At 47.5% G+C, this 27,036-nt stretch overlaps 1 protein-coding gene across 1 annotated transcript in view; it reads left to right on the top strand.

Annotated features, from left to right (window-relative positions):
• Positions 1–26,779, top strand: part of TTC22 (tetratricopeptide repeat domain 22) — a 35,528-nt gene extending 8,749 nt beyond the window's left edge. Inside the window, exons 2-7 of the mRNA XM_069979517.1 lie at positions 4,727–4,782; positions 5,142–5,257; positions 7,300–7,418; positions 9,435–9,596; positions 9,713–9,865; positions 24,798–26,779. Coding sequence (XP_069835618.1) covers positions 4,727–4,782; positions 5,142–5,257; positions 7,300–7,418; positions 9,435–9,596; positions 9,713–9,865; positions 24,798–25,334 — 1,143 coding nt within the window. The 3' untranslated portion in view covers positions 25,335–26,779. The remainder of the gene's footprint in view (positions 1–4,726; positions 4,783–5,141; positions 5,258–7,299; positions 7,419–9,434; positions 9,597–9,712; positions 9,866–24,797) is intronic.
• Positions 26,780–27,036: the final 257 nt, after the last annotated feature.

The raw sequence follows: 27,036 nt of genomic DNA, 5'->3' as shown, positions 1-27,036 counted from the left end.
GAGGACCCTGCCCGCCAGGACTTATATAGGGAGAGAGGAGCCTGCCCGCCAGGTATTACATAGGGAGAGAGGACCTGCCCGCCAGGTATTACATAGGGAGAGAGGAGCCTGCCCACCAGGGATTACATAGGGAGAGAGGACCCTGCCCGCCAGGGCTTACATAGGGAGAGAGGAGCCTGCCCGCCAGGTATTACATAGGGAGAGAGGAGCCTGCCCGCCAGGGCTTACATAGGGAGAGAGGAGCCTGCCCGCCAGGTATTACATAGGGAGAGAGGACCCTGCCCGCCAGGGCTTACATAGGGAGAGAGGAGCCTGCCCGCCAGGTATTACATAGGGAGAGAGGAGCCTGCCCGCCAGGGCTTATATAGGGAGAGAGGACCCTGCCCGCCAGGGCTTACACAGGGAGAGAGGACCCTGCCCGCGAGGGCTTACATAGGGAGAGAGGAGCCTGCCCACCAGGTATTACATAGGGAGAGAGGACCCTGCCCGCCAGGTATTACATAGGGAGAGAGGAGCCTGCCCGCCAGGGGTTACATAGGGAGAGAGGACCCTGCCCGCCAGGTATTACATAGGGAGAGATAGGAAAGCCTGCCCGCCAGGGCTTACATAGAGAGAGAGAGAGGACCCTGCCCAGGAGGGCTTACATAGGGAGAGAGGACCCTGCCCGCCAGGCCTTACATAGGGAGAGAGGAGCCTGGCCATGAGGGCTTACATAGGGAGAGAGAGGACCCTGCCCATCAGGCCTTACATAGGGAGAGAGGAGCCTGGCCAGGAGGGCTTACATAGGGAGAGAGAGGACCCTGCCCACAAGGACTTACATAGGGAGAGAGGAGCCTGCCCACCAGGGCTTACATAGGGAGAAAGGACCCTGCCCACCAGGCATTACATAGGGAGAGAGGAGCCTGCCCACCAGGTATTACATAGGGAGAGAGGACCCTGCCCGCCAGGTATTACATAGGGAGAGAGGAGCCTGCCCGCCAGGGGTTACATAGGGAGAGAGGACCCTGCCCGCCAGGGCTTACATAGGGAGAGATAGGAAAGCCTGCCCGCCAGGGCTTACATAGAGAGAGAGAGAGGACCCTGCCCAGGAGGGCTTACACAGGGAGAGAGAAGCCTGCCCATGAAGGCCGTCCAGGGGAGGGAAACAGTAGGTAAGCGGTCAGCTAGTCACAGTGTGGTGCAGTTATTATAGGTTGGAGCATAGTTTGAAGAGATGGGTTTTCAGGTTACTTTTGAAGGTCTTGATGGTGGATGAGAGCCCAATGTGTTGAGGTAGTGAGAGCCGGAAGTGTCGGGGCAGTGAGAGCCGGAAGTGTCGGGGCAGTGAGAGCCGGAAGTGTCTGGGCAGTGAGAGCCGGAAGTGTCGGGGCAGTGAGAGCCGGATGTCCCGGGGCAGTGAGAGCCGGATGTCCCGGGGCAGTGAGAGCCGGATGTCCCGGGGCAGTGAGAGCCGGATGTCCCGGGGCAGTGAGAGCCGGATGTCCCGGGGCAGTGAGAGCCGGATGTCCCGGGGCAGTGAGAGCCGGATGTCCCGGGGCAGTGAGAGCCGGATGTCCCGGGGCAGTGAGAGCCGGATGTCCCGGGGCAGTGAGAGCCGGATGTGTCGGGGCAGTGAGAGCCGGATGTGTCGGGGCAGTGAGTTCCAGAGTATGGGGGAGGCTCCGACAAAGTCTTGGAGGTGTTTGTGTGAGGTATGAACATGGGGGGAGCGCAGAAGGAGGTAATTGGAGGCTTGCAGGTTGCGTGAGGGACGGTAGCGGGATATCAGGTCAGAGATGTACGGAGGGGACAGGTTGTCGACGGCCGTGTACATCATGGTCAACAATTTAAAGTGAATACGTTGGGCAATGGGGAGTCGGTGATGGGATTGGCAGAGGGGAGAGGCAGAGGCAAAGCGAGGGGAAAGGTGGATTAGTCGGGCAGCAGAGTTGAGGATAGAATGGAGGGGAGCAAGGGAGTTGGATGGAGGCCAGAGAGGAGGATGTTACAGTAGTCCAAGCGGGAGATAATGAGAGCATGGACCAGCAGTTTGGTGGAGTCAGGGGCGAGAAAATTCTGGAAATGTTTTTAAGGTGAAAGCAACAGGAGGTGGTCGGGGAGGTGACAGGAGGTGGTCAGGGCCTGAATATGTGGTTTAAAAGACAGGGCAGAGTCAAAGGTAACCCCGAGGCAGCGGACTTGGGGGACAGGGGACAGAGAGAAGCCATTGATAGTGATTGACAGATTAGACGATGGGGTGGAGCAGGATGGGGGAAAGATAAGTTCTGTTCGGTCCATGTTGAATTTTAAAAAGTGGGAGAAGAAGGAGGATATGGCCGATAGACACTCTGGAATCCTGGATAGCAAAGAGGTGAGATCTGGACCAGAGAGGTAGATCTGAGGGTCATCGGCATAGAGGTGGTACCTGAAGCCGTGGGACTCTATGATATGTCCCAGGCCAGAGGTGTAGATGGAGAAGAGGCCCAAGTACAGATCCTTGGGGAACACCAACTGTAAGGGGACGAGGAGAGGAGGTGGTGTGAGAGGGGAAAACACTAAAAGTGCGTCTGGAGAGGTAAGAGGAGATCCAGGAGAGGGCTGAGCAAGTGACGCCAAGAGATGAAAGAATTTGTGAGAGGAGAGAATGGTCGACTGTGTCAATAACAGCGGATACTGTAGGTCAAGGAGAAGGAGAACGGTATTGGCTTGAGGCTTTGGCAGTTCGCAGGTCGTTGGCCACTTTGGTGACGACAGTTTCTGTGGAGTGTTGGGGCGAAAGACGGATTTCAGGGGATCGAAAAGCGAGGTGGATGAGAAGTGGGAGGATATTTCAAGGTCGACATGTTGTTCGAGGAGTTTTGAGGCAAGTGAGAAGTTTTGAGAAGTGATATAGGTCGGAAGCTGGACAAAAAGGCAGGGTCAAGGGAAGCAGCTCCAGGGACTGGTGGGTACAGTCTATGGCTGTATCCATCTTTTCCTGGAACCTCTAGAGCTACATCCAACTTTTTCAGCCACCGATAATCAAATGCAGAGCGATCAGACTCCAGCGCTCATCTCTAATGGTCACATGAGCAGAGAATATGTTTATTGACACAGACAGGGGAGAATAAGCGGCTGCCGGGCAGATCTGAGTGCCTATGCCCACAGGAGCAATAGATCGGCCTGGTTCTTGAGACTATTGTATGAGACACTAACGCATGTACTAGATAAAGGCTTAGGCCTCACAATGGTGGATTGACTTTGGGTCAGCGTGGCCATTGCACAACACACTAGCAGAACGCACCGTATGTGTCTCAGAACTTGGCTCCTTTTGGTTATTATATTCCTCAAATCCCAAAGAAGTGAATGTGACTATAGAAGCTATGTGACTATGTGGGATCATCTCTGTGTGGATGAAGAGACGACGTCTTGGGCGACCTGAAGACCTGATATAGCAGCGCTCTGTTGGGTTAAGCAGTAAAGTGCAGGGTGTGTGTTTTTATTATGAGATCAGATGAGAGTTTTGCATCTCATACATATGGAGGTGTCCCTGATCCTATTGTTTATCCCTTACATAAGTCTATGTGACCAATCCCGGAGTGCTTGCTTACATAAAGGAGTGTCCCTAGGCAAACAGCATGGAAATCAGCCTGTGCGCTAAACTGTATCACACCGGCCACGTGGGAACAGCAGGGACATTGCTTAAACCAATTGTTTCTTTAACCTCCAGGATTTCCTTATGTAATAACACATACTGAGACGGAATACATTGCTCCGTGGGTAAACGTATGTATAGAAGGAGCCGGCACTCACCAGGTGAATAGGAGCTTATTTCTTTAGTGCATTATGCATCACGTTACATCAAGCACGCGTTTCGACCAGGCACGGCCTTCATCAGCTTGCTCAGCACAACATGCCTGGTCGAAACGCGTGCTTGATGTAACGTGATGCATAATGCACTGAAGAAATAAGCTTCTATTCACCTGGTGAGTGCCGGCTCCTTCTATACATTCACTGGATCTTGTGCAGCACTGACCAGCGGAGTGCCGTCCTCCTACTTTCTACAAAGGGAAAGCGTCACCCAGGATCCAAGAATTCATCTCCTCTCCACAGTATAATAAGCTGATGGTGGAGGCCACAGCTGTGATCCCTACCGATCCCTAGAACAGGGATAGGACTGTCCCAGAATGGTCGGAGCGCGCCGCACATGGGAAGAGGCCATTCATTCTTTATTAGGATTCTGAATATTGCCGAGGACCCAGCGGTGATTCAGGGACCAATTGTGTCCCTGCTCTCTGGATCACTGGGGTCTCCTGTCCTGGAGATGAGGATTGTGGGTCTGTGTCCGTGATCTCAGGTGATCGCGCTGCAGCTACAGAATAAGGCCGGGTTCACACTGTGTTTTACAATCTATTTTTTTTTTCATCTGTTTTATTTTTTTTAAAAACTGATGTATTTGTGTGCATCCTTTATGATTTGTTTTTTAATTAACTTCCATAAAAAAAAGGATCAAAGAGCGTCGATGAAAAAACAGATACACACAAAAACAGCCATTTTTTCATCTATTTTTTTTTTTTGCCTAAGATGGATGAAAAAAAACTGATTGCAAAAACGCAATGTGAACCCAGTGTAATAAGTCAGACATGAGGCGACTTCTTACCATAGAAAACGTATGAAAACCATTACTTTATACATTGAGCCAGGAGCTGCGATGTACGAGACGTGTGGAGTATACATGTATACTAATAATCTCTGCCTTCCCCCACAGATTCCCACCGAAGAGAAGAGAAGTTGGTTCTTCACCATGGCGTCTCTCTGTATGAGGTAAAACATCACCACACGTTACTTCATTACTGACAGTCTCCTCTAACAAACCAGCAGTGAGGTAATAACACGAGGGACAGTAATAACACGAGGGACAGTAATAACACGAGGGACAGTAATAACACGAGGGACAGTAATAACACGAGGGACAGTAATAACCAGAAAGGATCCAGAATAAATACACTGACTAGATCTGCGCTGTGAGAACAGGCCTCGGGGTCCATCACCCATAGCTTTTATATAGCCCAACATCATGGCCGCCCGATTCTCCAGAGAACACCCACAGAACCTTCTAGAAGTATCCGCCTGTATGCAGATATGTGCTGGAATAATATATCGTTTCCTTCCCGTGATCGCAGGGTGGACGAAATACTAATAACCAAAGAAAAAGCTGAAAAGAAACGCCTGCAGTTATATAACAAGACGCTGGTGCTGCTGCGGGAGGCCGTGAAGTCGTCCAACAATCATTACAAAGGTATATAGTGAGAGTATAGTATATAGTGAGTATATAGTACATAGTGAGGCGGGGAGCCTCCTATTACACGCTCCGCCTTTTGTGCTATTAAGTCATTTGACATTTCAGTTTCTTTGAAGAAACCTGTCGGCCATATGAGTTCTGGCTGTGGTTTCTGCTTCCATGGTTTAGATCAGTGCTTCTCAATTCCAGTCCTCAGGCCTCAGCAACAGGTCATGTTTTGAGGATTTCCTTAGTATTTCACAGGTGATAGAATTATACTCAGTGCATCAGGTATTAGCACAGGTGATATAATTATACTCAGTGCATCAGGTATTAGCACAGGTGATATACTTATACTCAGTGCATCAGGTATTAGCACAGGTGATATAATTATACTCAGTGCATCAGGTATTAGCACAGGTGATATAATTATACTCAGTGCATCAGGTATTAGCACAGGTGATATAATTATACTCAGTGCATCAGGTATTAGCACAGGTGATATAATTATACTCAGTGCATCAGGTATTAGCACAGGTGATATAATTATACTCAGTGCATCAGGTATTATTACAGGTGATATAATTATACTCAGTGCATCAGGTATTATTACAGGTGATATAATTATACTCAGTGCATCAGGTATTAGCACAGGTGTCTTTGTATGGGAAATCCTCAAACCATGACCTGTTGGTGAGGACTGGAATTGAGAAGCACTGGTCTATACTACAAGAAGGGAGATTTAGATATACAGCGTACTGAGATGGAGCCTGGACATGTTCTGTCTATCAGAGCTGGAAACCTTCAACAAGGACACACAGCGGGATTTCACGGCCGTCTTTCTGGATATTCACGAACATTATTTGCATCCAAAACACGGACGTCCAGAAAGACGTCTGTGGGAACATAACCGTAAAGCAGAGACTTCAGGAAAGCAAATCAGGAGATCAGGATGTGTGCAGACATTTGGGGGGATAACTGAGGGTCTCAGCAGGAAGACCCCCAGCCCCCGTGTCTAACGTTTTCTTTAATAAGAAGCACCTCTGCAGAAGAGCTCTCCTCTATGTAACCCTGTAAGAAGCCGCTGCCATGTCTGACCTCTAATACACCAGTCTCATTCTCTGAGGAAGTGCACTGATTGGCTGAGCGGGACAAGCACACGCCGGGAACCCCCGAAGCAAGCCGGAGCGGGAGGTTGTTCTGTATGCTCCGGCCGGCGAGGGGTTAACTTACATACTCGCAGCAGGATGTCAATGTATTCTCATAGGAAAGAACTAGCAATGGATTTGCAGCGTGAAATCTGCTGTCGTTCCAGTGTGTGTGAAGGCCCCTAAGGGTGCGTTCACACATACAGGATCTGCAGCAGATTTGATGGCCCAGAGTTACTTTGCATTGAATCTGCAACTTCAAATCTGCTGCAGATCCTGTACGTGTGAACGCACCCTAAAGCTGTTTTGCATAATTGTTCTCAGATTGCATTGCTCTATAGACTTCATACTATCTCCTCGAGGAGAGTCGGTTTCTCCAGGACAATCTCACATGAAGTGTTGACTCCTTTCTCTTCTGAGCGTTGATCGCTGTTTACTTAGCAAACAAAGTCGGATTTACGTCCGGTCACAGATGACTGGCTGAGGAGAATCCCAGGGATTAGAGCCACGCCAGCACTCACTTATAGCCCAAGCAGCTTATAGCTTTCTCATTCTTAAAGGGACAGTACATCAGAAAATAGCTTATTGTATAAATAATGTTTTTATGTTAAACAGATTTTTTAAAAGAATTTTTGTTATTGTCGTCTATGTCCATGAGCCTGGCTGTAAAGTATGTCGCTAAATGCTCCCATAAGGGAGCATACACTGCTTGAGTATTTTCTGGCATGAGATGTACATACATTTTATGGGTGATGGATGGAGGTGTATGATGTGCGGCCTGTGGAGAGCCTAAGTGACTGATTCTGATTAGACGTCTATCAGGGCTTTCTTATTATCCTCCTTACTAGCCCCCCTAACGTAATGATGTGTGGTCTCCCTCCATTCTCACGTCCGCTCTTACATCTCTTTCAGCTTTGTCTTGGTGTTACATTGGGATGATGCTGGAGAAGCAATTCACCTTCTCTATCACTCCGATGGGAATCCATGACTGTGGATACACCGGGACGGATCCCCTGGACTGCTTCAGCAAGGTTCGTCCACCCCCATCTTGTGTTCTAGAATGTTCCTATTTGAGGTGCAGGTTCCGTGTAAGGAGTCTAATACCAGGGACGTCCTATATAAAGCAGAATAGAGCGTTAGGATCCGGTCGTCCTGGATGCTCAGATGTCACCTCAACCATTTATTAAAGGCCTAGAAACAGGTCAAACGTTTTTATTGGTCGGGTTCTGGGTGTTCTAAGCCGATCACTAGTTCTTCACTCCCCAAATCACTGCTGAACTTGTCCTCTAATGCAGCAAGTCGGGGGGTGAAGGGCTTTTCCCAGCTCTTTGTATCGATCGGTTTAGGCCTGAACATCCAGACTGACCATATAAATTTGCTGACACATCTCTAAGACAATGATAGCACCTATTTAAAGGGGTACTCCAGGGCCCTATAAAAGGAATTATCCAGAATCCGTTAAAAAAAATATATTATTTTTTTTTTGCAAAAACAGCGCCACCCCTGTCTTCAGGATGTGTGTGGTATTACAACTTGGCTCCATTCACTTTAATGCAACTGAGCTGCAGAACTCCCACACCCAACCAGGACAAGAGAGGTGCTGTATCTGGGAGAAAGCCGCCATGTTTTTTTCTAATCCTGGATCACCCCTTTAATTATTATATCTATGCAAATCCACATAAATATTAGTATTAGTATTATATATATATTAGATTCCGCCCTGTATTATATATAGTAGTAGACTCCTATATATATATATAGTAGACTCTGCCCTGTATACCGTCCAGAATTATATATATAGTAGACTCTGCCCTGTATACCATCCAGTATTATATATAGTAGACTCTGCCCTGTATACCGTCCAGTATTTTATATAGTAGACTCTGCCCTGTATACCGTCCAGTATTATATATAGTAGACTCTGCCCTGTATACCGTCCAGTATTATATATATAGTAGACTCTGCCCTGTATACCGTCCAGTATTATATATAGTAGACTCTGCCCTGTATACCATCCAGTATTATATATAGTAGAACACGAACTGGAGAGAATGGAACTGCTGCACATCCCATCTATGGCTGATACTAATGCCGCTAGGCCTATATTAAAAATCAACACCAGAGTGTCTGTATATGAATTGATCAAGCCATATCATATATGCGGGGGTTGGCGGTCGCCGACCGACACGGTGTGGAGTTAGCATAGGGACCCGTGTGGACCAGAGGACCTGCGCGGTGGTACACGGGGCAATATGGCTTGATCAATTCATATACAGACACTCTGGTGTTGATTTTTAATATAGGCCTAGCGGCATTAGTATCAGCCATAGATGGGATGTGCTGCCCTGTATACCATCCAGTATTATATATATATAGTAGACTCTGCCCTGTATACCGTCCAGTATTATATATATAGTAGACTCTGCCCTGTATACCGTCCAGTATTATATATAGTAGACTCTGCCCTGTATACTGTCGAGTATTATATATAGTAGACTCTGCCCTGTATACCATCCAGTATTATATATATAGTAGACTCTGCCCTGTATACCGTCCAGTATTATATATATAGTAGACTCTGCCCTGTATACCGTCCAGTATTATATATATAGTAGACTCTGCCCTGTATACCATCCAGTATTATATATAGTAGACTCTGCCCTGTATACCGTCCAGTATTATATATATAGTAGACTCTGTCCTGTATACCGTCCAGAATTATATATATATAGTAGACTCTGCCCTGTATACCGTCCAGTATTATATATAGTAGACTCTGCCCTGTATACCGTCCAGTATTATATATATATATCGTAGACTCTGCCCTGTGTACCGTCCAGTATTATATATATATATATATATATATATGTATATATATAGTAGACTCTGCCCTGTATACCGTCCAGTATTATATATATGTGTGTATATATATATATATATATATATATATATATATATATATATATATATAGTAGACTCTGCGCTGCGGATGTCACCTATGTAGACGCTACAGATCTGCTCATAACTTCTGTCTTTTTCACCATTAGGCCATAGAAATAGGAAAAGGCGACCCTGTGATCCTGAATCGTCTCGCCAAAATATTTCACTTCTTGGGAAAGCAAGAAATGGCCACCGGGATCTGTAACATGGCACTGAGCGCCCTCAAAGACCCCAAACTTAACTGGCAGGCGTACTGCACCCGAGCCCAGGTAACAATCCAGCACCCTAACCCGGGGCCCTGACCAGGGGCCCCCCTCCACAATCCCTCCAGTCATTGTATACAGTGTCCGTTCTTCTTTAATATCTTCCATATTCTTCTGGGCAGATATTTATCTGGATGTACGTGCGAGATCTGGAACGTTCCAAGTTGGGCTTAGGAGGAATGCCGGACAGAAATCACCTAACCAACGCCAAATCTGACCTGGAAAGCATAATAGACCTGTACCCCTGCCTGAAGACCTACCTGGAGATGGGACAGGTGAGCCCTGCTGTACTGGGAACGCTATATACAGGAACAACCGCATAGAGGAGCACAGTCAGCTACACTACATAGAGGAGCACAGTCAGCTACACTACATAGAGGAGCACAGTCAGCTACACTACATAGAGGAGCACAGTCAGCTACACTTCATAGAGGAGCACAGTCAGCTACACTACATAGAGGAGCACAGTCAGCTACACTACATAGAGGAGCACAGTCAGCTACACTACATAGAGGAGCACAGTCAGCTGCACTACACTACACAGAGGAGCACAGTCAGCTACACTACATAGAGGAGCACAGTCAGCTACACTACATAGAGGAGCACAGTCAGCTACACTACACTACATAGAGGAGCACAGTCAGCTACACTACATAGAGGAGCACAGTCAGCTACACTACACTACATAGAGGAGCACAGTCAGCTACACTACATAGAGGAGCACAGTCAGCTACACTACATAGAGGAGCACAGTCAGCTACACTACATAGAGGAGCACAGTCAGCTACACTACATAGAGGAGCACAGTCAGCTACACTACATAGAGGAGCACAGTCAGCTACACTACATAGAGGAGCACAGTCAGCTGCACTACACTACATAGAGGAGCACAGTCAGCTACACTACATAGAGGAGCACAGTCAGCTGCACTACATAGAGGAGCACAGTCAGCTACACTACATAGAGGAGCACAGTCAGCTACACTACATAGAGGAGCACAGTCAGCTGCACTACACTACATAGAGGAGCACAGTCAGCTACACTACATAGAGGAGCACAGTCAGCTACACTACATAGAGGAGCACAGTCAGCTACACTACATAGAGGAGCACAGTCAGCTACACTACATAGAGGAGCACAGTCAGCTACACTACATAGAGGAGCACAGTCAGCTACACTACATAGAGGAGCACAGTCAGCTACACTACATAGAGGAGCACAGTCAGCTACACTACACTACATAGAGGAGCACAGTCAGCTACACTACACTACATAGAGGAGCACAGTCAGCTACACTACATAGAGGAGCACAGTCAGCTAACTAATAGAGGAGCACAGTCAGCTACACTACATAGAGGAGCACAGTCAGCTACACTACATAGAGGAGCACAGTCAGCTACCACTACACTACATAGAGGAGCACAGTCAGCTACACTACACTACATAGAGGAGCACAGTCAGCTACACTACATAGAGGAGCACAGTCAGCTACACTACAATAGAGGAGCACAGTCAGCTACACTACACTACATAGAGGAGCACAGTCAGCTACACTACACTACTAGAGGAGCACAGTCAGCTACACTACATAGAGGAGCACAGTCAGCTACACTACATAGAGGAGCACAGTCAGCTACACTACACTCATAGAGGAGCACAGTCAGCTACACTACACTACATAGAGGAGCACAGTCAGCTACACATAGAGGAGCACAGTCAGCTACACTACATAGAGGAACACAGTCAGCTACACTACACTACATAGAGGAGCACAGTCAGCTACACTACACTACATAGAGGAGCACAGTCAGCTACCTACACTAATAGAGGAGCACAGTCAGCTGCACTACACTACATAGAGGAGCACAGTCAGCTACACTACATAGAGGAGCACAGTCAGCTACACTACACTACATAGAGGAGCACAGTCAGCTACACTACACTACATAGAGGAGAACAGTCAGCTACACTACAGAGAGGAGCACAGTCAGCTACATACATAGAGGAGCACAGTCAGCTGCACTACATAGAGGGAGCACAGTCAGCTAACTACATAGAGGAGCACAGTCAGCTAACTACATAGAGGAGCACAGTCAGCTACACTACACTACATAGAGGAGCACAGTCAGCTACACTACATAGAGGAGCACAGTCAGCTACACTACATAGAGGAGCACAGTCAGCTCACACTACATAGAGGAGCACAGTCAGCTACACTACATAGAGGAGCACAGTCAGCTACACTACATAGAGGAGCACAGTCAGCTACACTACATAGAGGAGCACAGTCAACTACACTACACTAGAGGAGCACAGTCAGCTACACTACACTACATAGAGGAGCACAGTCAGCTACACTACACTACATAGAGGAGCACAGTCAGCTACACTACATAGAGGAGCACAGTCAGCTGCACTACACTACATAGAGGAGCACAGTCAGCTACACTACACTACATAGAGGAGCACAGTCAGCTACACTACATAGAGGAGCACAGTCAGCTACACTACACTACATAGAGGAGCACAGTCAGCTACACTACATAGAGGAGCACAGTCAGCTACACTACATAGAGGAGCACAGTCAGCTACACTACATAGAGGAGCACAGTCAGCTACACTACATAGAGGAGCACAGTCAGTTACACTACATAGAGGAGCACAGTCAGCTACACTACATAGAGGAGCACAGTCAGCTACACTACATAGAGGAGCACAGTCAGCTACACTACACTACATAGAGGAGCACAGTCAGCTACACTACACTACATAGAGGAGCACAGTCAGCTGCACTACATAGAGGAGCACAGTCAGCTACACTACATAGAGGAGCACAGTCAGCTACACTACATAGAGGAGCACAGTCAACTACACTACATAGAGGAGCACAGTCAGCTACACTACACTACATAGAGGAGCACAGTCAGCTACACTACACTACATAGAGGAGCACAGTCAGCTACACTACATAGAGGAGCACAGTCAGCTGCACTACATAGAGGAGCACAGTCAGCTACACTACATAGAGGAGCACAGTCAGCTGCACTACATAGAGGAGCACAGTCAGCTACACTACACTACATAGAGGAGCACAGTCAGCTACACTACACTACATAGAGGAGCACAGTCAGCTACACTACATAGAGGAGCACAGTCAGCTACACTACATAGAGGAGCACAGTCAGCTATACTACACTACATAGAGGAGCACAGTCAGCTACACTACACTACATAGAGGAGCACAGTCAGCTACACTACATAGAGGAGCACAGTCAGCTACACTAAACTACATAGAGGAGCACAGTCAGCTACACTACATAGAGGAGCACAGTCAGCTACACTACACTACATAGAGGAGCACAGTCAGCTACACTACATAGAGGAGCACAGTCAGCTACACTACATAGAGGAGCACAGTCAGCTACACTACATAGAGGAGCACAGTCAGCTACACTACATAGAGGAGCACAGTCAGCTACACTACATAGAGGAGCACAGTCAGCTGCACTACATAGAGGAGCACAGTCAGCTACACTACACTACATAGAGGAGCACAGTCAGCTACACTACATAGAGGAGCACAGTCAGCTACACTACATAGAGGAGCACAGTCAACTACACTACACTACATAGAGGAGCACAGTCAGCTACACTACACTACATAGAGGAGCACAGTCAGCTACACTACACTACATAGAGGAGCACAGTCAGCTACACTACACTACATAGAGGAGCACAGTCAGCTACACTACACTACATAGAGGAGCACAGTCAGCTACACTACATAGAGGAGCACAGTCAGCTACACTACATAGAGGAGCACAGTCAGCTACACTACATAGAGGAGCACAGTCAGCTACACTACATAGAGGAGCACAGTCAGCTACACTACACTACATAGAGGAGCACAGTCAGCTACACTACATAGAGGAGCACAGTCAGCTACACTACACTACATAGAGGAGCACAGTCAGCTACACTACACTACATAGAGGAGCACAGTCAGCTACACTACATAGAGGAGCACAGTCAGCTACACTACATAGAGGAGCACAGTCAGCTGCACTACATAGAGGAGCACAGTCAGCTACACTACACTACATAGAGGAGCACAGTCAGCTACACTACACTACATAGAGGAGCACAGTCAGCTACACTACATAGAGGAGCACAGTCAGCTACACTACATAGAGGAGCACAGTCAGCTACACTACATAGAGGAGCACAGTCAGCTACACTACATAGAGGAGCACAGTCAGCTACACTACACTACATAGAGGAGCACAGTCAGCTACACTACATAGAGGAGCACAGTCAGCTACACTACATAGAGAGGAGCACAGTCAGCTACACTACACTACATAGAGGAGCACAGTCAGCTACACTACACTACATAGAGGAGCACAGTCAGCTACACTACATAGAGGAGCACAGTCAGCTACACTACATAGAGGAGCACAGTCAGCTACACTACATAGAGGAGCACAGTCAGCTACACTACACTACATAGAGGAGCACAGTCAGCTACACTACATAGAGGAGCACAGTCAGCTACACTACATAGAGGAGCACAGTCAGCTACACTACATAGAGGAGCACAGTCAGCTACACTACATAGAGGAGCACAGTCAGCTGCACTACATAGAGGAGCACAGTCAGCTACACTACACTACATAGAGGAGCACAGTCAGCTACACTACACTACATAGAGGAGCACAGTCAGCTACACTACACTACATAGAGGAGCACAGTCAGCTACACTACACTACATAGAGGAGCACAGTCAGCTACACTACATAGAGGAGCACAGTCAGCTACACTACATAGAGGAGCACAGTCAGCTGCACTACATAGAGGAGCACAGTCAGCTACACTACACTACATAGAGGAGCACAGTCAGCTACACTACACTACATAGAGGAGCACAGTCAGCTACACTACACTACATAGAGGAGCACAGTCAGCTACACTACACTACATAGAGGAGCACAGTCAGCTACACTACATAGAGGAGCACAGTCAGCTACACTACATAGAGGAGCACAGTCAGCTACACTACATAGAGGAGCACAGTCAGCTACACTACATAGAGGAGCACAGTCAGCTACACTACACTACATAGAGGAGCACAGTCAGCTACACTACATAGAGGAGCACAGTCAGCTACACTACATAGAGGAGCACAGTCAACTACACTACACTACATAGAGGAGCACAGTCAGCTACACTACACTACATAGAGGAGCACAGTCAGCTACACTACACTACATAGAGGAGCACAGTCAGCTACACTACATAGAGGAGCACAGTCAGCTACACTACATAGAGGAGCACAGTCAGCTACACTACATAGAGGAGCACAGTCAGCTACACTACACTACATAGAGGAGCACAGTCAGCTACACTACATAGAGGAGCACAGTCAGCTACACTACATAGAGGAGCACAGTCAGCTGCACTACACTACATAGAGGAGCACAGTCAGCTACACTACACTACATAGAGGAGCACAGTCAGCTACACTACATAGAGGAGCACAGTCAGCTACACTACATAGAGGAGCACAGTCAACTACACTACACTACATAGAGGAGCACAGTCAGCTACACTACACTACATAGAGGAGCACAGTCAGCTACACTACACTACATAGAGGAGCACAGTCAGCTACACTACACTACATAGAGGAGCACAGTCAGCTACACTACACTACATAGAGGAGCACAGTCAGCTACACTACACTACATAGAGGAGCACAGTCAGCTGCACTACATAGAGGAGCACAGTCAGCTACACTACACTACATAGAGGAGCACAGTCAGCTACACTACATAGAGGAGCACAGTCAGCTACACTACATAGAGGAGCACAGTCAACTACACTACACTACATAGAGGAGCACAGTCAGCTACACTACACTACATAGAGGAGCACAGTCAGCTACACTACACTACATAGAGGAGCACAGTCAGCTACACTACACTACATAGAGGAGCACAGTCAGCTACACTACATAGAGGAGCACAGTCAGCTACACTACACTACATAGAGGAGCACAGTCAGCTACACTACACTACATAGAGGAGCACAGTCAGCTACACTACACTACATAGAGGAGCACAGTCAGCTACACTACATAGAGGAGCACAGTCAGCTACACTACATAGAGGAGCACAGTCAGCTACACTACACTACATAGAGGAGCACAGTCAGCTACACTACATAGAGGAGCACAGTCAGCTACACTACATAGAGGAGCACAGTCAGCTGCACTACACTACATAGAGGAGCACAGTCAGCTACACTACATAGAGGAGCACAGTCAGCTACACTACACTACATAGAGGAGCACAGTCAGCTACACTACATAGAGGAGCACAGTCAGCTACACTACATAGAGGAGCACAGTCAGCTGCACTACATAGAGGAGCACAGTCAGCTACACTACATAGAGGAGCACAGTCAGCTACACTACATAGAGGAGCACAGTCAGCTACACTACATAGAGGAGCACAGTCAGCTACACTACATAGAGGAGTACAGTCAGCTGCACTACACTACATAGAGGAGCACAGTCAGCTACACTACACTACATAGAGGAGCACAGTCAGCTACACTACATAGAGGAGCACAGTCAGCTGCACTACACTACATAGAGGAGCACAGTCAGCTACACTACACTACATAGAGGAGCACAGTCAACTACAATACATAGAGGAGCACAGTCAACTACACTACACTACATAGAGGAGCACAGTCAGCTACACTACATAGAGGAGCACAGTCAGCTACACTACACTACATAGAGGAGCACAGTCAGCTACACTACATAGAGGAGCACAGTCAGCTACACTACACTACATAGAGGAGCACAGTCAGCTACACTACACTACATAGAGGAGCACAGTCAGCTACACTACATAGAGGAGCACAGTCAGCTGCACTACATAGAGGAGCACAGTCAGCTACACTACACTACATAGAGGAGCACAGTCAGCTACACTACACTACATAGAGGAGCACAGTCAGCTACACTACACTACATAGAGGAGCACAGTCAGCTACACTACACTACATAGAGGAGCACAGTCAGCTACACTACATAGAGGAGCACAGTCAGCTACACTACATAGAGGAGCACAGTCAACTACACTACACTACATAGAGGAGCACAGTCAGCTGCACTACACTACATAGAGGAGCACAGTCAGCTACACTACACTACATAGAGGAGCACAGTCAGCTACACTACACTACATAGAGGAGCACAGTCAGCTACACTACATAGAGGAGCACAGTCAGCTACACTACATAGAGGAGCACAGTCAGCTACACTACATAGAGGAGCACAGTCAGCTACACTACACTACATAGAGGAGCACAGTCAGCTACACTACACTACATCGAGGAGCACAGTCAGCTACACTACATAGAGGAGCACAGTCAGCTGCACTACACTACATAGAGGAGCACAGTCAGCTACACTACACTACATAGAGGAGCACAGTCAGCTACACTACATAGAGGAGCACAGTCAGCTACACTACACTACATAGAGGAGCACAGTCAGCTACACTACATAGAGGAGCACAGTAAGCTACACTACATAGAGGAGCACAGTCAGCTGCACTACATAGAGGAGCACAGTCAGCTACACTACATAGAGGAGCACAGTCAGCTACACTACACTACATAGAGGAGCACAGTCAGCTACACTACACTACATAGAGGAGCACAGTCAGCTACACTACATAGAGGAGCACAGTCAGCTACACTACATAGAGGAGCACAGTCAGCTACACTACATAGAGGAGCACAGTCAGCTACACTACATAGAGGAGCACAGTCAGCTGCACTACATAGAGGAGCACAGTCAGCTACACTACACTACATAGAGGAGCACAGTCAGCTACACTACACTACATAGAGGAGCACAGTCAGCTACACTACACTACATAGAGGAGCACAGTCAGCTACACTACATAGAGGAGCACAGTCAGCTACACTACATAGAGGAGCACAGTCAGCTACACTACATAGAGGAGCACAGTCAGCTACACTACATAGAGGAGCACAGTCAGCTACACTACATAGAGGAGCACAGTCAGCTACACTACATAGAGGAGCACAGTCAGCTGCACTACATAGAGGAGCACAGTCAGCTACACTACACTACATAGAGGAGCACAGTCAGCTGCACTACATAGAGGAGCACAGTCAGCTGCACTACACTACATAGAGGAGCACAGTCAGCTACACTACACTACATAGAGAAGCACAGTCAGCTACACTACATAGAGGAGCACAGTCAGCTACACTACATAGAGGAGCACAGTCAGCTACACTACATAGGAGGAGCACAGTCGGCTACACTACACTACATAGAGGAACACAGTCAGCTACACTACACTACATAGAGGAACACAGTCAGCTACACTACACTACATAGAGGAGCACAGTCAGCTACACTACACTACATAGAGGAGCACAGTCAGCTACACTACACTACATAGAGGAGCACAGTCAGCTACACTACACTACATAGAGGAGCACAGTCAGCTACACTACATAGAGGAACACAGTCAGCTACACTACACTACATAGAGGAGCACAGTCAGCTACACTACATAGAGGAGCACAGTCAGCTACACTACACTACATAGAGGAGCACAGTCAGCTACACTACATAGAGGAGCACAGTCAGCTACACTACATAGAGGAGCACAGTCAGCTACACTACACTACATAGAGGAGCACAGTCAGCTACACTACATAGAGGAGCACAGTCAGCTACACTACATAGAGGAGCACAGTCAGCTGCACTACATAGAGGAGCACAGTCAGCTACACTACACTACATAGAGGAGCACAGTCAGCTACACTACATAGAGGAGCACAGTCAGCTACACTACATAGAGGAGCACAGTCAGCTACACTACACTACATAGAGGAGCACAGTCAGCTACACTACACTACATAGAGGAGCACAGTCAGCTACACTACATAGAGGAGCACAGTCAGCTACACTACATAGAGGAGCACAGTCAGCTACACTACACTACATAGAGGAGCACAGTCAGCTACACTACATAGAGGAGCACAGTCAGCTACACTACATAGAGGAGCACAGTCAGCTGCACTACATAGAGGAGCACAGTCAGCTACACTACATAGAGGAGCACAGTCAGCTACACTACATAGAGGAGCACAGTCAGCTACACTACATAGAGGAGCACAGTCAGCTACACTACATAGAGGAGCACAGTCAGCTACACTACATAGAGGAGCACAGTCAGCTACACTACATAGAGGAGCACAGTCAGCTACACTACATAGAGGAGCACAGTCAGCTACACTACATAGAGGAGCACAGTCAGCTACACTACACTACATAGAGGAGCACAGTCAGCTACACTACACTACATAGAGGAGCACAGTCAGCTACACTACATAGAGGAGCACAGTCAGCTACACTACATAGAGGAGCACAGTCAGCTACACTACATAGAGGAGCACAGTCAGCTACACTACACTACATAGAGGAGCACAGTCAGCTACACTACATAGAGGAGCACAGTCAGCTACACTACACTACATAGAGGAGCACAGTCAGCTACACTACATAGAGGAGCACAGTCAGCTACACTACATAGAGGAGCACAGTCAGCTACACTACATAGAGGAGCACAGTCAGCTACACTACATAGAGGAGCACAGTAAGCTACACTACACTACATAGAGGAACACAGTCAGCTACACTACACTACATAGAGGAGCACAGTCAGCTACACTACACTACATAGAGGAGCACAGTCAGCTACACTACATAGAGGAACACAGTCAGCTACACTACACTACATAGAGGAGCACAGTCAGCTACACTACATAGAGGAGCACAGTCAGCTACACTACACTACATAGAGGAGCACAGTCAGCTACACTACATAGAGGAGCACAGTCAGCTACACTACATAGAGGAGCACAGTCAGCTGCACTACATAGAGGAGCACAGTCAGCTACACTACATAGAGGAGCACAGTCAGCTACACTACACTACATAGAGGAGCACAGTCAGCTACACTTCACTACATAGAGGAGCACAGTCAGCTACACTACACTACATAGAGGAGCACAGTCAGCTACACTACACTACATAGAGGAGCACAGTCAGCTACACTACATAGAGGAGCACAGTCAGCTGCACTACATAGAGGAGCACAGTCAGCTATACTACACTACATAGAGGAGCACAGTCAGCTACACTACACTACATAGAGGAGCACAGTCAGCTACACTACACTACATAGAGGAGCACAGTCAGCTACACTACATAGAGGAGCACAGTCAGCTACACTACATAGAGGAGCACAGTCAGCTACACTACACTACACTAGAGGAGCACAGTCAGCTACACTACATAGAGGAGCACAGTCAGCTACACTACATAGAGGAGCACAGTCAGCTACACTACATAGAGGAGCACAGTCAGCTACACTACATAGAGGAGCACAAGTCCAGCTACACTACATAGAGAGAGCACAGTCAGCTACACACTACATAGAGGAGCACAGTCAGCTACACTACACTACATAGAGGAGCACAGTCAGCTGCACTACATAGAGGAGCCCAGCTCAGCTACACTACACTAATAGGAGGAGCACAGTCAGCTACACTACACTACATAGAGGAAGCACAGTCAGCTACACTACATAGAGGAGCACAGTCAGCTACACTACATAGAGGAGCACAGTCAGCTACACTACATAGGAGGAGCACAGTCAGCTACACTACACTACATAGAGGAAGCACAGTCAGCTACACTACACTACATAGAGGAACACAGTCAGCTACACTACACTACATAGAGGAGCACAGTCAGCTACACTACACTACATAGAGGAGCACAGTCAGCTACACTACACTACATAGAGGAGCACAGTCAGCTACACTACACTACATAGAGGAGCACAGTCAGCTACACTACATAGAGGAGCACAGTCAGCTACACTACACTACATAGAGGAGCACAGTCAGCTACACTACATAGAGGAGCACAGTCAGCTACACTACACTACATAGAGGAGCACAGTCAGCTACACTACATAGAGGAGCACAGTCAGCTACACTACATAGAGGAGCACAGTCAGCTACACTACACTACATAGAGGAGCACAGTCAGCTACACTACATAGAGGAGCACAGTCAGCTACACTACATAGAGGAGCACAGTCAGCTGCACTACATAGAGGAGCACAGTCAGCTACACTACACTACATAGAGGAGCACAGTCAGCTACACTACATAGAGGAGCACAGTCAGCTACACTACATAGAGGAGCACAGTCAGCTACACTACACTACATAGAGGAGCACAGTCAGCTACACTACACTACATAGAGGAGCACAGTCAGCTACACTACATAGAGGAGCACAGTCAGCTACACTACATAGAGGAGCACAGTCAGCTACACTACACTACATAGAGGAGCACAGTCAGCTACACTACATAGAGGAGCACAGTCAGCTACACTACATAGAGGAGCACAGTCAGCTGCACTACATAGAGGACACAGTCAGCTACACTACATAGAGGAGCACAGTCAGCTACACTACATAGAGGAGCACAGTCAGCTACACTACATAGAGGAGCACAGTCAGCTACACTACATAGAGGAGCACAGTCAGCTACACTACCATAGAGGAGCACAGTCAGCTACACTACATAGAGGAGCACAGTCAGCTACACTACATAGAGGAGCACAGTCAGCTTACACTACATAGAGGAGCACAGTCAGCTACAACTACACTACATAGAGGAGCACAGTCAGCTACACTACACTACATAGAGGAGCACAGTCAGCTACACTACCATAGAGGAGCACAGTCAGCTACACTACATAGAGGAGCACAGTCAGCTACACTACATAGAGGAGCACAGTCAGCTACACTACACTACATAGAGGAGCACAGTCAGCTACACTACATAGAGGAGCACAGTCAGCTACACTACACTACATAGAGGAGCACAGTCAGCTACACTACATAGAGGAGCACAGTCAGCTACACTACATAGAGGAGCACAGTCAGCTACAACTACATAGAGGAGCACAGTCAGCTACACTACATAGAGGAGCACAGTAAGCTACACTACACTACATAGAGGAACACAGTCAGCTACACTACACTACATAGAGGAGCACAGTCAGCTACACTACACTACATAGAGGAGCACAGTCAGCTACACTACATAGAGGAGCACAGTCAGCTGCACTACATAGAGGAGCACAGTCAGCTACACTACACTACATAGAGGAGCACAGTCAGCTACACTACACTACATAGAGGAGCACAGTCAGCTACACTACACTACATAGAGGAGCACAGTCAGCTGCACTACATAGAGGAGCACAGTCAGCTACACTACACTACATAGAGGAGCACAGTCAGCTACACTACACTACATAGAGGAGCACAGTCAGCTACACTACACTACATAGAGGAGCACAGTTCAGCTACACTACACTACATAGAGGAGCACAGTCAGCTACACTACATAGAGGAGCACAGTCAGCTACACTACATAGAGGAGCACAGTCCAGCTACACCTACACTACACAGAGGAGCACAGTCAGCTACACTACATAGAGGAGCACAGTCAGCTACACTACACTACATAGAGGAGCACAGTCAGCTACACTACACTACATAGAGGAGCACAGTCAGCTACACCTACATAGAGGAGCACAGTCAGCTACACTACACTACATAGAGGAGCACAGTCAGCTACACTACATAGAGGAGCACAGTCAGCTACACTACATAGAGGAGCACAGTCAGCTACACTACATAGAGGAGCACAGTCAGCTACACTACATAGAGGAGCACAGTCAGCTACACTACATAGAGGAGCACAGTCAGCTACACTACATAGAGGAGCACAGTCAGCTACACTACATAGAGGAGCACAGTCAGCTACACTACATAGAGGAGCACAGTAAGCTACACTACACTACATAGAGGAACACAGTCAGCTACACTACACTACATAGAGGAGCACAGTCAGCTGCACTACATAGAGGAGCACAGTCAGCTGCACTACATAGAGGAGCACAGTCAGCTACACTACACTACATAGAGGAGCACAGTCAGCTGCACTACATAGAGGAGCACAGTCAGCTACACTACACTACATAGAGGAGCACAGTCAGCTACACTACATAGAGGAGCACAGTCAGCTGCACTACATAGAGGAGCACAGTCAACTACACTACATAGAGGAGCACAGTCAGCTACACTACACTACATAGAGGAGCACAGTCAGCTACACTACACTACATAGAGGAGCACAGTCAGCTACACTACACAGAGGAGCACAGTCAGCTGCACTACATAGAGGAGCACAGTCAGCTACACTACATAGAGGAGCACAGTCAGCTACACTACATAGAGGAGCACAGTCAGCTACACTACATAGAGGAGCACAGTCAGCTACACTACATAGAGGAGCACAGTCAGCTACACTACATAGAGGAGCACAGTCAGCTACACTACATAGAGGAGCACAGTCAGCTACACTACACTACATAGAGGAGCACAGTCAGCTACACTACATAGAGGAGCACAGTCAGCTACACTACATAGAGGAGCACAGTCAGCTACACTACATAGAGGAGCACAGTCAGCTACACTACATAGAGGAGCACAGTCAGCTACACTACATAGAGGAGCACAGTCAGCTACACTACACTACATAGAGGAGCACAGTCAGCTACACTACACTACATAGAGGAGCACAGTCAGCTACACTACACTACATAGAGGAGCACAGTCAGCTACACTACATAGAGGAGCACAGTCAGCTACACTACACTACATAGAGGAGCACAGTCAGCTACACTACATAGAGGAGCACAGTCAGCTACACTACACTACATAGAGGAGCACAGTCAGCTACACTACACTACATAGAGGAGCACAGTCAGCTACACTACACTACATAGAGGAGCACAGTCAGCTACACTACATAGAGGAGCACAGTCAGCTACACTACACTACATAGAGGAGCACAGTCAGCTACACTACACTACATAGAGGAGCACAGTCAGCTGCACTACATAGAGGAGCACAGTCAGCTACACTACACTACATAGAGGAGCACAGTCAGCTACACTACATAGAGGAGCACAGTCAGCTGCACTACATAGAGGAGCACAGTCAGCTGCACTACATAGAGGAGCACAGTCAGCTACACTACACTACATAGAGGCCTCCAGAGAGAAAACCGACATGGTATACATGATTCTTCTCTATGGGAGTCTCTTACCGTACGGTAGATATCACTCATAGAACACGGCACGGTCCTAGAGACACATCAAACATTTTTATTGTCAGAGGGAAAAAGTGCAACCTGTTGCATTTGAAGGGGTTCTCCAGTGAAAAAAAAATCCCTGAAATCAACTGGTGTCAGAAAGTTATACAGATTTGTAATTTACTTCTATATAAAGATCTCCAGTCGTCCAGTTCTTTTCAGCTGCTGTATGTCATGCAGGAAGTGGTATATTCTCTCCAGTCTGACACAGTGCTCTCTGCTGCCACCTCTGTCCATGTCAGGAACTGTCCAGAGCAGGAGAGGTTTTCTATGGGCATTTGCTGCTGCTCTGGACACCACTTCCTGCAGGACATACAGCAGCTGATAAGTACTGGAAGACTGGAGATTTTTAAATAGAAGTAAATTACACATCTGTATAACTTTCTGACACCAATGGATTGGAAAGAAAAAAATCACCTGAATACTTCTTTAAATCTATTGTTTTAATGGAGATTAGGCAGTGGCTTATGTGCATATATATGGACAGCTTTAGGCTGTATCCCAGTGCTTAGGTGTGAGGCCGGCTGTATACAGTGATAGTTGCTGGTCGAACCCTTTATTAGCCCCCATACACATACACTCAGTATAACCGAGGGTGCTCTAACTGGAAAGAAGTCTGCGCAGCCAGGCGGCTTATACCTTTCAGAACAAAGGGATTAGTATGCTATTTAGTATGCCGAGATCCAAGGCTGTCAGACGATGATGGGAGTTGCAGTAGCAGCAGCTGGAGGGCCACAAGTTGCAGGCATGTGATATATAGGATGCACTGTATATCTTTAGCTGTGTATACGATGCTATAGTCTTACACATGGCCGCCAACCACTGGTTCTCTCATTCCAGGTCTTCTATTACATGGGGGTGGACGCCATGCAGGAGCGGATGTTGGTGGATGAAGACTCCATAAATCAGGCTTTAGTTTGCATCGCGAAGGCCATGGAGTACGACCTGGGCAACACCCTCCCCGAACTGCAGCTCCTGAAGGGGAAATGCCTGCGAATTAAAGGCGAAGAACTCAACGCAATCGAGTGCTTCAAGAAAGCCATCAACCTGGAGAGCAAAGGCTCCCCGACCCCGGAGACCTTCAGGCACCTGATGGAGATATTACTGAGCCTCTACAGCCAAGAGAAGATCGACGGCCAGACGCTGATCCATGAGGTGGAGTTATGGGTGAAAGAAGCTCAGGAGAAATACGACGTGGAGAGCGTGAGCCAAGAGCTGCAGAGCGTGTGCCGGAGCAACACCATGGAGATCGTCCACCTATCCAAGGTCATGATCACCGCAGGGAAGATGGACCTGGTCAGACTACTACTTCAGTCTGTGATGGTGAACGGCAAGAAACCCCGAGCAAAACTCAGCAGCCGCTCATCCTCCTTCTGATGGCGGCTTTGTTCCCAAAGCACTAAAGGCATTATCCTCAGCTCCATCCATAAGGGGCTTCCAGGTTCTGCCCAGGGAGATAGGGGTCTTCTCTCCAGGTTCCAGTTGGTTTGGGTTAGTGCCCGACGTTTGCCGTACGCTCCCATATCTCTAGACCTGATGATTTAGTGACTGTATTACGTGCGCCTCCCGATTTATTAGGGGAGAGAAGCTTCAAGCACAATGGATTTTAATTCATCCGTTTTGTTCTCGGAGAGATAAGCCATTGTCAGAGGAACCTGGCACCACTTACCCCTCCTTTCTCAATTCAGAATACATGAAGTGTTCCGGTATAGGGAGGGATCAATATATATTGCCGCTACCGCCATGGCCGTATTACAGACCCAAAGGTGACAACCAATATGGCTGCACTTCCTGTCAACGTGTTTATAGAAATCGCCCCTGTAATAAGATAGAGAAACCTAAGTAAGGGAAAGAATTATTGACCCTTAGGTTGCTGCTTTTACTTGTTTTTTAAGTTTTGGGTAGAAATGTGCCATACGGTCGTCCACCGGCCGCTTATTGCAAGAACTCATTATTTTTGCAACGTCTAAAACCGGCTGATGATCCAGGATCTCTCACTATTGGACAGACATGGAGTTTGGGCATCAGCATCAGTATATGAGGCAACTAGCTGTATAGCGGCACATGGAGAGCCTACCATCTAGTATGGAGCCACAGGAGCGTGGACAAGGAATGATGCTGAGGTTACGTGGACATGAGCCAAAACCGCACCCATGTGCCGCTGCGCGTGGTGAGTGCAGGCGCGTGGTCATGAAGATTAGTGTCCAGAGGACTTGAGGAAATTGTTTGAGTTCAGCAACTTCTCCGAACCCGACGTTTGGCCTTTGAGTCTCAGCGTGTGGAGAAGTTAGATGCCCTAGGGCTGCCTGGATATAGGTCATAGGCTGCTGTATCCATGTTTCCAGGACTCCCAAGGCGGCATCCAACTTCTCTAGACACTGAAAACCAAAGGCCAAGCGTTCGGGTTCAGAGGACTTGCTGAACCTGAACAGTTTCCTCAAGTCCGCTCATCACTAATGAAGATCAATGGGGAACGTAGGAGCGTGCAGGAGGTCACGTTCCTTCCGGGTGATTCTACGTCTTCCATTTATTTCAATTGGAGATGATTTTTTTTCTCTCTCCTTTTTAGGTTTATGATGTGGAAATCAGAGGTTTTTGCATTAAAGGCCACAGGGATTGTGGCCGTATTCACATAACGCAGATTTACCGACACTTCATACAGGTGATCCTGTATAAAGCCACAGCCCAGGAATTGCCTCCAGTCACCTTTCTGATATAACAGATAATCGCCCAATCTTCAGTCGCTTTGGTCGTTCTGTTCTTTCAAGTATTTGTAAATAAACGGAAAATACTGTGATTTAATAAAAAGTAAAACTACTAAACCTGTTTGTCATAGTTGTTACAATGTGGAGTCCATATATATATATATACACATGAGGGGGATGAGTCTCCAGAGTATCTTCCAGCTATTCTCTCTGATTCCAGAAGGGCTGTAGCTGCTGTAGAACCAACTCTGTACAACCATTGCTCTGGATCAGCTCATTCTGCCTTGAATAATTTAGCGTGCCCAGGCTTGTACACTTCTGGGAGGATTATAATGTAACCCTGACAGTTCAATAGACGCCCTTTCTGGGTTCTA

The sequence above is a fragment of the Dendropsophus ebraccatus genome, chromosome 8, assembly GCF_027789765.1.
Source record: "Dendropsophus ebraccatus isolate aDenEbr1 chromosome 8, aDenEbr1.pat, whole genome shotgun sequence".
NCBI lineage: Eukaryota > Metazoa > Chordata > Amphibia > Anura > Hylidae > Dendropsophus > Dendropsophus ebraccatus.
This window is presented reverse-complemented; position numbering and strand designations above follow the sequence as displayed.